The sequence below is a fragment of the Apostichopus japonicus genome, chromosome 19 (assembly GCF_037975245.1).
Source record: "Apostichopus japonicus isolate 1M-3 chromosome 19, ASM3797524v1, whole genome shotgun sequence".
Lineage (NCBI taxonomy): Eukaryota > Metazoa > Echinodermata > Holothuroidea > Aspidochirotida > Stichopodidae > Apostichopus > Apostichopus japonicus.
Window position 1 is genome coordinate 4,789,987 of NC_092579.1, and position 11,972 is coordinate 4,801,958.

General features: G+C 38.3%; 1 protein-coding gene across 3 annotated transcripts; it reads left to right on the forward strand.

Annotated features, from left to right (window-relative positions):
- Window positions 1–1,872: 1,872 nt before the first annotated feature.
- Window positions 1,873–10,764, forward strand: LOC139959875 (cerebellar degeneration-related protein 2-like). Of its 3 annotated transcripts, none has more exons than XM_071957779.1 (5): window positions 1,873–2,049; window positions 3,451–3,555; window positions 4,810–4,922; window positions 8,540–8,688; window positions 9,097–10,764. In XM_071957779.1, the coding sequence occupies exons 2-5, from the start codon at window positions 3,486–3,488 to the stop codon at window positions 9,956–9,958; spliced, it is 1,194 nt and encodes a 397-aa protein (XP_071813880.1). In that variant the 5' UTR covers window positions 1,873–2,049; window positions 3,451–3,485; the 3' UTR covers window positions 9,959–10,764. The 3 variants fall into 3 exon arrangements, with proteins under 3 accessions (XP_071813880.1, XP_071813881.1, XP_071813882.1); XM_071957780.1 differs by having other exon boundaries at window positions 3,454–3,555; XM_071957781.1 differs by having other exon boundaries at window positions 1,884–1,943.
- The last annotated feature ends 1,208 nt before the right edge of the window (window positions 10,765–11,972 follow it).

Genomic DNA, 11,972 nt, shown 5'->3' on the forward strand with positions numbered 1-11,972 from the left:
ACAAACATATACATGATCCACATCGATATGGGTTCCGACTGGGTTTCCATTTTACCTGTTTCCTACCAGATTTCTAACCGCAGGCGCCGAGCCTACGGGGGACGAAGGGGGCGACCGCCCCCCCCCCCCTTGAGCATACGTTTTGTATTTTTTTTTTAAATTTCAAAATAGAAAATGCTTAGATGCAACTTACTTGCCTGGGAAGTGCCATTTCCAGCGATCTGGGAGGAATTTTCGGCCAAATATATTTTTTTTAACGCTTCGCGCCAACACATAGTGGCGCTACGCTTAGATAGTTTGCCTACAAGCTTCGCCCTTCCCTTGACAAATTCCTCGCTACGCGCCTGTCTAACCGTGTCATAATTTGTTACATAATATCACCACAGCGGGACGCGTCTCCACCAACTTTTTCAGTGGTGGGAACATGATATACCGTGTCCCCACCAATTTGTCTTGCCCAAACGCTGCATTTCAAATTCCCCTGTATTGAACTTTGGCGCAGTTTGATCCAGCATTGTGCAAATGACATGCAGCAGTTCTCATTTTATTTTATGTATCCACAGTTGTTAAATATTGGACGGAAATCGCATTTGCGGCAGTCTATAATTGTTTTCTGGGAGACGACATCGTATGCAAAAGTCTACTTGGATTATTTGTCCCCTGATTTATTTTCTGCAGACGCCCATGTATTGCCCCAAACTAAATTTCTAAGCTATGAGATCTAAAACTTAAGGAGGTATGGGAGCATCATTGGGTCTGGGAAGTGTTATTTCCGACGATCTGGGAGGTATATTTGCCCCCAATAAAATTCTTGTACACTACGCGCGAACCCATGGTCGCGCTCCGCTTAGATAGTATCAGAGAACAGACATGCGTCCCCACCATTATCCAAGACTGATCTGCGCCCATGCCTGCACCCAAGCAAATGCCCCCCCCCCCTCCCTCAATATTTGAAAAAAATCGCCGCCCCTGGTATATCCTGAACTTACTTAAAGCTAGCGAACAGGGTCGACCCACCCAATAGCAAAATTAATACATAAATTATCCGAATTGAAGCTGGCGAACGTTGTACAGTATAGTTCTATTAGGCAATTTTTTAGAGTATTCAAAATCACACGAAGTTTTGTATGGTGGAGTATAAGGATCGCGAGATACAATTTCTCAATGTGACAAGGAAAACGTAGTAAATATGACTGAATAAAGGTCAATTTTGATCGAAAATTTTAGGTCACTCACAAATTACAAGAATATATAAAAATTAGAGTGCGACAGTCGGAAAATTAGAGTGTGACAGTCAGAAATTCCGACTGTCGCACTCAAATTTTCCAACTATCGTCATTTTCGTCATCATCAAGATTGGGGGTGAGACACCCCCACCCCCCCCCCCCTCCCCCTCAAGCGACGTCCCTGCATGCATGGTCACAGTTCTGATGTCTGAAAGGGAACATGGGCTGGAAGTATATATTACCCTTGTTTCATGCCGGGTGTCTCTCAAGTTTGTGTCCATGCAGGTTTTGTCCTGATCGAGTGACGCAGGGTAACTTTCTCCCATACTTATACGCAAACATTACAGACAGAGGCGCAATGCAATAGGCTCAAAACCCGGATGTGACATCCGTTTCTTTTTCTTTTTTAAGCAAGAACATTGCGAGTCTAAATTAGCGTTTAAAGAGTCTACATTTAGTCACAACTGCAACGTCATAATTTTTCCATAAATATTTCTTTAACATTGTTATTGTGATGGTAATTTTAAGTTAAATTTAGAATATTCTTTTCAAATGCCAATTAATATCCAGTCAGGAGCGAACCTATTTCCTTTCAGTTAGTACTAGTATTAGTAGTACATATCGGCAAAAAAGTGCCAGTATAGACTCGATAACAGAACAGACACACGTACTCCACGTCAGGCAAAATATTATGGTTTGAGACGGTCACACAAAAACGTAAACATTGCTACTGAATGTGATTATTTGTTACTTTCCAACTTTCCATGCTTAAGGGAGGAATTATGTATTTCAAGTAACTAAAATTCTTGTGGGCTGTATCAAGGTAACGTTCTGCACTCATTGTGAAAAATAAAGAAGAACTTAAGTTCCGAGTCTACTCTATACTGGTACTACTACTACTAGGCTAGTGCCGGTAGGCCTACTAGTACTAGTACTAGCCTAGGCCTAACTTCGACCTATCCTAGGCTAATTAGCATACTGTAGACAAACATCGGGCCTAATGTACTTTGTTTTCAAGTTCAAAATTACACCACTGTGTAGCCTAGCGTTAGTTGGTTCTACTGTAGGCATAAACTGTAGCTGAAACATTGTACATGTTAGAACTTGGGTCTGTTACTGTTAGTACTCTGTATAATATTAGTTTGGGCCTACCAAAATACCAGAGAATTATTTATCCAGTAGCCTATTGGTAGTATTGTATTGCAAAATGCTATGCACATTTGTCACATTGCTGTACAACAAGAAGTACAGAGATGTATACAGTGTACTGTCAATAGGCTAGCCACAGCATTTTAATACAGACAAAATTCAGAGTCTTCGAAACTGCCACACAAACTTTGAACTGTAACTTATGCCCTGAACATGGAGTAACAGCAGTTTGACAATGACACATCATTAGGCTATCGTCTGTATATACAGTACTCACAATACATTAGTGCAAAACTTAGCAGTTCAAGTCTAGTATTTATTCAATCTAAAGTGACATTCCTGTGTGGCTACATCTGCTCAGTGGTTTAGTGGTAACTGGTACAGTATGCTCCAATCTAGCAATCCAGGAGGATATGCCAAGTTATAGACTTTGTTGAAGTTAGTTTGCAATGGAAATTCGACCATGAGTGAAAATCAATAGTTCATAGTATTCATTGCTCTATAATTTATCTAACCATTCAATTAACATCAATTGCTGAAGTAGTAATTATTTACGCACGATTTACTGAGAGACAAGTTTGTAATGGCTGGCATCACAGCGGTCAGGTTTAGACTAAGAACAGTTCAAGGTCTTGATGAAGACACAGAAACGACATTCACAATAGCCTGAGAATTTGTTAAATAACTATTGTTTTATGTTTACAAAAGATCAGTCACATATGTAACTAATGCTGTCCAACATTTCTTTGAGGAGGCCTTAAATAAAAAGTAAATAAAGAATTTGATATTTATGTCACAACCAAAACATGGCACCCCTGTTACCGATCAATGTAAATTACCAACTTCAAGAGTATACTGTACTTATTCCTGTTTATGATGACTTTTCATGTTATTTCGCTGATATAACATATATGTATGAACTTCACATTATTTAGCTTCACCGAAGGAGATCAACTGGTCTCCTGAGTAGCCACAGTTTATATTTAAAACCACTGTCAACTCTTGAAGATAATCTAGTGTGAAAAAGGAATATTGTATAAATATTGTTTCAGTATTTCTGTCTTTCATTCTACAGCAGATAACAGTTTGACCAGCTGTTTGGGGTTAATAATGCCGCACTCTGGTGACCTGAAAATGGATGAGGTAGATTACACTGTGTGTGAAGGCTGGTATGATAATGGTATGTAAAGTTGTTGGTTTAAATACATCTATTTCATTTTTTTATTTTTTTTAAATAGTACCTGTAACAGTCAAAGCCAAATTGAGGGTATCATGTCCAATTTTCAGAGATAAGATGATTCAGTATATAACTACTTACTATGTACAACAAATTAAAAGAACCGTTGATTGTTTGTCAAGTTTTCTTGTTAACTTTGTTTACTCTTCATTCTCTTCTATTCCTCTTACACGTTGTATTGCTTTTTCCTTAAATCTTTTGCTACCAATTCAGCAAAGGGGAGAGTTGCCTTTAGAGGCATCTAGCTTTTTCAGATGTCCTCCACTTTTTTTGGGCATTGATACTTGTGCCATCCTTTTCGTTTCACACAAATGGAAATAAACTGAAATGAACTTCCAAGATATAGTCGCTGTAGAAATGTACTGTAGTAGAATCGCAATGAACAATGTAATCCCGCAAAAAATTTGTGGCCGGTAATTCCTTCATAGTATCTTTCTTTTTCCATATAGTTAACATGTGAATATTATTTCAGACAGCATGGTATTAACTTTGAAACAAAGGCAAATTTGTGTGCCTTGTTATCCTAACAGTGAGTTACTATCTGACTAATGAACCATGTTCCATTACTTGCACCACCTATGGCAGATATTTAGTATTAATGCCCTCACACGGAGTAGCAGTTATTTAAGGAATGAACTACTGTACATTATTCATTTTGGCCTTAAAAACTTTGTTAAAACTTGCAATTTAGTAAAACTATTTCTAGTTTACCTGACCCTGTCTAACACCGACGACCTTCAATTGACTCACAAATCTACCTTTTGAGAGATGTCTCCACTGAGAATTCTTCTGATGTTAATCAGAAGTGAAAGATGATAAGCAGTAGGCTGTCATGATAGGCATTAGTTTGTGAGTATTTATTATGGATTGCAAACTATGTAGCATTTATCAAAATCTCATAACTCTACTTGGTGTTAAACATTATGAATGTATGCCAATAAGTTACATACAGTTCTAGGTGATAACAATTCAGCAAAATTCAAGGTTTTTGTATTCCATTTTTCCAACTTGCAGGTCATAATCTTTGGCTTGCTTTTCTATTCTATTGTCTCTCTTTAAGTTTCAAAAAATCTAACACTCGCACAACATTTTGTTGTACTGTATGAAAGAAAAAGGTCACTGCATACAGTAATCTGACTATGAAAGTTGATGTCAAACAGACATAGTAATTAATTGATATCTATTGTCTATTAATAGATCTACAGCTGGCAGCAGAGTTGGGAAAGACCTTATTGGAGAGAAATAAAGAATTGGAAGCTCTTCTTGTAACATCTCAGCAACAGATCCAGGATCAAGCACTTCAAATAGTGGTAAGTAAAGCTCCCTACTGTAGTATATATTATTATCAGAACTATATATCTAGACTGATGAAGTGTTTGAAATCTCAAAGAAATTAGTAGGATCACAAATTGCCCTCCCCCCCCCCCCATCCTCAAAATAAAATAAACAGCGCTCTAAAGAAACCTGTTCACATTTCAGCTTTGAGCTTGATCGCCTTCTTCTTCTTCTTCTTTTTTGCAGCTTTAAACATTGGTACAGTACTTTGGTATATATTGGTTTTGAAGTTGAAACTGTTTTTGATCACTGTTAATTCTTTGTTACTATTGTAGTATGCTTATTAAAATGTTGAAAGTTGATGAATATGGCAAATAAAGTAGTTTGCAAGCCATAAATATACATATATACAGTATTAAAACACCATCGCCTGTACAAGGTACAGTATAATGAAACCAGTAGATCACATCTCAAAGTGCTATTCAAATGTTCAAGTTGCCATATACAGACCTGTGTAAAAATTGTATAGACATTTTCCACACAGGAACTACAGTACGGTATTCAATGAGAAAATATTTAGAGCCTTTGAATATGTTGCACAAAATTTCAACACTAAACTTATATTCCCTGCTTTATGAATATATTATCATATTTTCGGTTACATTGACTTTATGGGTTGTAAAGAGAAAGTTATGCAAACTCTTCTACTGTACAAGAGCAATTTGCCTTGTTGTGTCAAAATTGGGAAAAATAGACTTCATGGTTTACTGTATGCAGTGATGTACTGCACAGTGACTTCTATAATGCTATTTTGCAATGTATATGTTGCCCAGTTTCACAAGGTGACTTTTGTTCAACTCAGGCCAAACAAAAGTCAGCTACTTCTGCCGGCATTTCTCAATGAGGTGTCTCTGCCAGGGTCTGTGTCTTTACGTATGACCATATTTGAAGTGGTTCCAGTCAGGCACCGGAGTTTGACCAATACACAGTGTAAAGTTGTGCCTAGGGGGTGGGCCCCCTCATCCTTCGTCGCCACCTCATCCTTGGTCAGCCCCTCATCCTTCACGTCCCCTCGTCCTTTGTTGCCCCAAGGCTTGACCCCCACCCCTCGTCCTGGGTCACTCCCTCGCCCACTACATGAAAAGTTCTCATTGTCAGACCCATCTGTTTGCCTTGAACTTTCACGACTTAACAATATCACTCAACTTTACTGAAAATTAGGACTTTGTACATGTGAAGACACCCCAAGGCTACTGTACTAAAGGACAAACTGGCAACTTTGTGTAAAATTCAGATCTGTAGTGGCTGTTGTTCAGTTAAATGTGACCTGCCATCTGCAAGACCATGACAGGACCATCTCACTGTGTGGTTCATACAGTACCTTACTGTACAGTAAGGTCTGTACCCCAGTTGAAACCCTTACAATACATACAGGTATTCATTCATGTACTGTGATTTATCAGTTCAGCAGTTCAAACAGTCAAACTGTGTTCTGTACTACAGCCTGTACTGAGGTATCCACTGTACAGTACGTCCATAAAGTGTACCATCATTTGTTATCGTAGAGTAATGACTGTTACACAGTGATTATCTGTCAGAGTATCCAGGCACCCTACAGGTATTTTTAGATCATGTTGTTTCCAAGTATGGGATGTGTACAGTATTGCCGACTGCAGTAGTTTTTAGGGTCAGAAGTTAAGTCGTCTATCAGGATATACACATGGCTTTACAGATTATTCATATCCTGTTTCTGCCTTTATCTCGTCTGTAGATCTGTATAGATATTTCCTAGTCCTACAGTGAATACGTTTGCGGCTGGTGATTAATTAATCACAGTCATCAACGTTAATAAGTAATTACGTTTTTAATTATGTTTATCAGTGATATGGATTTTCCTAAGTTACTACTACACCTTACCCAACTATTTTTTCGGTATTTAATGTCAATAGCGTAAAGTACATTTGTGTGGAGAGATTCAGATATTGTATAAATACCATTAGTTTTTTGTTATGGATATACAGTATCATAGCTGTACATTATAATGCTAACAGATGTACAGTTCTGTGCACAGGATGAGAAACAATTGAAAACAATTATTTTAAGAGAGAATTTGTTTACAATATAAGCATATATAGTACTGGACATACTATACAGTATACACTGTGTCCTGCTGTTGATCTCTATATTCTGATAAATTATATTTGTTTTGTCCATTTTAGTTTCAATATTGTTGAACCACTCGCACGACATTTGAATACTGTGTTGATAGAAATTAATGCAATTAATCGTCTGACAATTTATAATGATAAATGACCTCAGTAAAGCAGATTGTGCTGTACATACATTATTTGTCAAATCTGAAAATGAAATAAATAGTGTTGAGATGGAAAGTAATAAAGCAGAGTTTCAAACATAATTTGCAAATTTAATGGCATGGATTGGGATGAGCTGTATTCAATACATACTGTACATGTAATAAATTTATACATGTATACAGAACATGTTTATAGCCATTTCTGGTAACGTTGTATACAACTCATTGAGACTGAGTACTGCAAACACTGTACATATGAAAATGTGCATTAAGTACAGTACATATCCTGAAGCATGAAATACCCGGAGATGTGAGAAACTGGAAATTAAGATGATTTCTAAAAGAGTTTAAACTGGGAGCAGTGCACACAGTATGAAAGACTTACTGTACAGTATGAAGTGTGCTTTAGTTTGAACAAGTGTATATACAGTATACTATACAGATTCTGCAGCATTCTAAAAAGTTGGAATAAAGTAGTTTACTGTGAGTTGCAAGGTGCCAGAGATAATGTGTTTGTATTGTGTGTTACTTTTAGCACACAATGCCGATTCTGTGAAATATTTCTCTCTTCCAACAGTGCAAATTGGTAAAGTTCTATGCGGTGGCATTTATCAATTCATTCATGTACTTGACTTTTGATGTTGAAATAAAGTCTCTGTGTTAGATCTTTATTTACTATCAATTCAAGATGTACCGTACAAGAGGAAAAAATGTACTCTAGTCCACAGCTGTTGTCGAGTGACATTTTCCATCTTTTCTTTAACTTACGCGTCTTGGACTGACTTATAATTATATAATTATAAGTTTAGGTATACAGTCTTGTTCAGGGCCAAGGCCTTCTCACACGAGTTTACAACTTAACCCTGGTCATTGGTAACTTGTCACACCTACTGTACACGCCAAAGTGTGCACAATTCAATTAATCTCTACTGGGGCACCACAGTGCACCACAACCATGTGTCCCCCGGGGACTTCCCATAGGGTGCAGCCACAAACCGGCGCACACAACTATATTTACAAGTTACCTCGCAAGTCCCCATTTATACACCTGGGTGAAGAGAGGCAATGGAGATAAAGCCCCTTGCCCAAGGACACAACGCAATGATCTGGCCAGGGCTCGAACCTGTAATCCTTAGATCACAAGTCCACTGCCTTAACCACTTGACCAACCACAACTTTTGGATAGTCTTGGAAAGAGGCTATCAAATTTGGTGAGGAGGTCTAGGCACTGCTACTGTACAGGGTAAGTCTGTAAAAGATAATTGGTTGCTAAAATCTTTCACTTTTGCATAGTTATAAACATTAGGATATTTCTTTGTCTTTTCTTTTGTGCTTTAGTACTTGGAGAAACAGCTTCAGGTCTTAAGAGATGTCACAGAGACAAAAGCCAAAATTTACGAGGAACTTGACGTTACCTCTCAGGAACTGGAGAAGACTAACGATAATTTGAATCATGAATTGCGCACTGCACAACAGAGGATTACAAGGTAAATTATACTGTACCTACAGTATTGCTGCATGCTGTCCATTCTACAAGTAATTGTCATGTTGTGTTTCACATTCAGCTGTTTAGTTTATCTACAAAAGGTATTTACTCTAGGATCTTATTGGTTATCAAGTGATTCCAGACAAAAAACCAGCTGATTGTATCAGTTTATTTCAGACGGGAACATTTCACAAAATGTCTACCAAAGAAAGTTCTAGAATAATACTGGACCGACATATGATGGAAAGCGCACAATTTGAAGTTTTAATAATTAATTACAGTACAGTCACCTGCTTCCAGTTTATTCTGTATTCATTTACTGTAAAGTTCAGTTCCAGGTACTCAACTGACTGACTGTGTACAGGGTAGCATTTATGTTCATTTCTTCATTCCACGGTTTGCTTCACAGTTTATCCGAAACTATCGAACAACTTGAAGCAAAAGTGGTCGACCAACAGCAGCAAGCTGATCAGCTCAGGAAAGCCGAGAGAGGGCGCCTGGTCGAAGGTCGCAAACAGACCCGAATCCTTGAAACACTGGTGAACTTTTCCCACGGAGGGTTCCAGCTGAGGCGAGCTCACAGCTTCGACCTCGGCAAGAGCAGCCTGGAGTCGGCCTACGAAGAAGAGATGACGACTCTGCACATGAACGTGAGGAACTTGAAGAGATTGGTCGCGAACAAGGAGAAACGAGAAGGGGAGATGGAGACGGAGATTGCGGTGCTATTGAAGGAGAAGCAGGGTCTGGAGAGAGGGCTGAGGGAGCTGAGCGTCAGGGCGAAAGTGAACGACATCAAGAGAGATCATCTCTCGCTGGACGGTCAAAACTTCCAGATTTGTCATTTCTGCGACGGTGTCATTCATTCATCCGAAGAGGAAGAGACGGGGCCGGTTCCGAGGCTCCTCTCCTCCTCGACGACGGGTATGCCTATGGATAAGGAGATCTCCATCCTCAGCGAGATCGACTCTCAGTATAAAATGTTGATGGAGAAATACAAGACTCTTCTGGAACACAGCAGAACCCCAGAGGGCAAATGCCAGCGTTCCGGCAGTCTGAGACGGAAAACGGACAACGCCGTGCAAACGCCCGAGAAGGCCCCCCCACCGACCGATCTTCCACAACTCAAGGGCAAAGCACATCCGGTGAACTCTCATTTCGAGAACAGTCCTCCGGAGTATCGGAAAATATTTGAAGAAATCTTTCAAATATTGGAGAATGTGAAGAAGCCTCACATCTTTACGGAGAACGGCTCAGGTAAGAGTTCAGACTGATGGCGGAAAGGTGAGTTTACTGGCGATTCAGTGGACTTACCTGACGTCACAGGAGAAATACGCACACCGGCGAAGAAATGGCAGTTTCACTCAAACGGCAGTTAATTTTGGATAGGGCTCTTAAGAGTCCAAACTAATTGTGGAACATGTACGGTTAAATTTAGTAACAAGTTAAGTCGTAAATTTGAATGGTACACTGCAAACTAATTCCAAAGTTTATAACGTTGTTTTAGTTATGTATCCATGGAGATTAATTCACCAATGTCTAAACACCTAGTATTATGAAGCTGAAGCTACTTGAGTAAATCTTACTGATACTGTGTCAGTCTGTGTGTAGTTGGTATCTTAACCTCTATCCTCAGAGATGTGTTTCAGGTGTTAATCAGTGATGTGTGTGTGTATGTGGTATGATTTTATGAAGTATTTGTTTTAGCTTTCTCTGGTTCAGACTTTCCAGAGTCGCCCGATAATATTTGCTGATAACCAGCAGTAATACTAAGCTTTGTGTTAGGTACGGAACTCATGCCAATTCCTTGACTGAAGATTGTTAACCAACGGCTAACCAAGTTCTCAATGGCTACTGGCAGAAAATTGCCAGTGCTTTTCCCCCCCCCCCCCACTGGGAAACAAAAAACTTCAGAAGCATCTTGCCAGTAAATAGCCTGAATTTATAGGTCTTGTTTGGGTGTATGGTAATAACTGTTATTTTCGTTTGTCTAATTCTCTAGCACAATCTAGCCAGACATTCAAATTGAATGGCAAATGTGGATGAACAGAGAGCACAACGAGGCTGACATATATTTTTTTTTTTAACTTTTGTTTAATTTTTAACATCCTAAACATGACATTAGAAATGTTTATAAATTGAACTGTATATAGAGAGGTGTGTACTAAAACTACAGTAAGTGCAGAGCAAGTGCTTTTAATCTGCAAAATGTGATTTTTGTCCCACAATTAATTACTTTATATATGTCTGTTGTATGATATGTCCTGAAAAGCCTTTATTTCATTGAGCTACTAAAAAAAAAAAACATGCTTGTTTTCTTTCAAAATCACAAAAAATGTAAAGAGATTTATTGCCATCAATTTTTAAAATCAAGTCAGAGTTTTAATCCTTGTAATTAATTAATAAATGGTGCATAATCTTACTAATTCTTTCTCCAATATTAGAGAGAGGGTTGTGCTAACATTCCTTTTATAATTAGTGAACTCAGGAATTTATGATTTCTGGCAATTTTACCAATGTTACAAGATTGGCGACCTGAGAAGAGCTCTTTGAAATCCAAGGAATGAAGATTTCTATTTGGTAGGAGTTGAGATTTGAGTCATATATCTAACTTAAATTTTGAAAGTAGAAGCATACTTTTCTGGGTTTTTTTTTCTTCTCTAGGATAGAATAAACTATTAACAAACTGCTTATCTACTGCAGAAAGGCATGTGTAGGTTTGGCTGTGAAGAAAGATCCTGCTAGGATCGAAATGTGAGGTTTCCTGCTAACATACACATATTTTTTTTCGAGATTAGGGAGCGTGTGAATGAAGAAACAGCTGAACAGCTCAATCGTCTGTCTTCATTGGACAGGTACTGATAAAAAGTTGAATTGTTTCTAGAAAGCTTGGAATTTGTGTAACAGCTTGGTGTGCTTTAAAACAGTACAAGCATGAGGTCGGCATTAACTGTTTGAAGGGTCCTAAGTTATAATGGCATTACTAAATGACATCATGGTGAATGACTGATTTGTAAAGTGACTAGTATTAAGTAGGAACTGAAGTCAGACAAGTTCTGTATCATTTATTCTTATGGATAAAGTGATGTAGTATTGACTTCTGGGGTTCTCATTACACAAATGGAATTGAAAGATGAAACATCAGCATGTTTCGTACTATGACCCCTCGCCTTTTACTTTGAGTCTTGAGAAGTTTCTGACATTAAGATGATCTCATCGTTTCATTCTGTCTGAGAGATTTCTTCAGGAATTCTTGGTCTGTGTGAACCCAGCACAATACATGTATAA

Bases quoted from the DNA above. Each gene is read 5' to 3' on its own strand.
- LOC139959875 (XM_071957779.1), top strand. From the start codon at position 3,486: ATGCCGCACTCTGGTGACCTGAAAATGGATGAGGTAGATTACACTGTG. The intron at 3,556-4,809 runs GTATGTAAAGTT...GTCTATTAATAG, and splicing joins TGAAGGCTGGTATGATAATG to ATCTACAGCTGGCAGCAGAG. The intron at 4,923-8,539 runs GTAAGTAAAGCT...TTTGTGCTTTAG, and splicing joins ATCAAGCACTTCAAATAGTG to TACTTGGAGAAACAGCTTCA.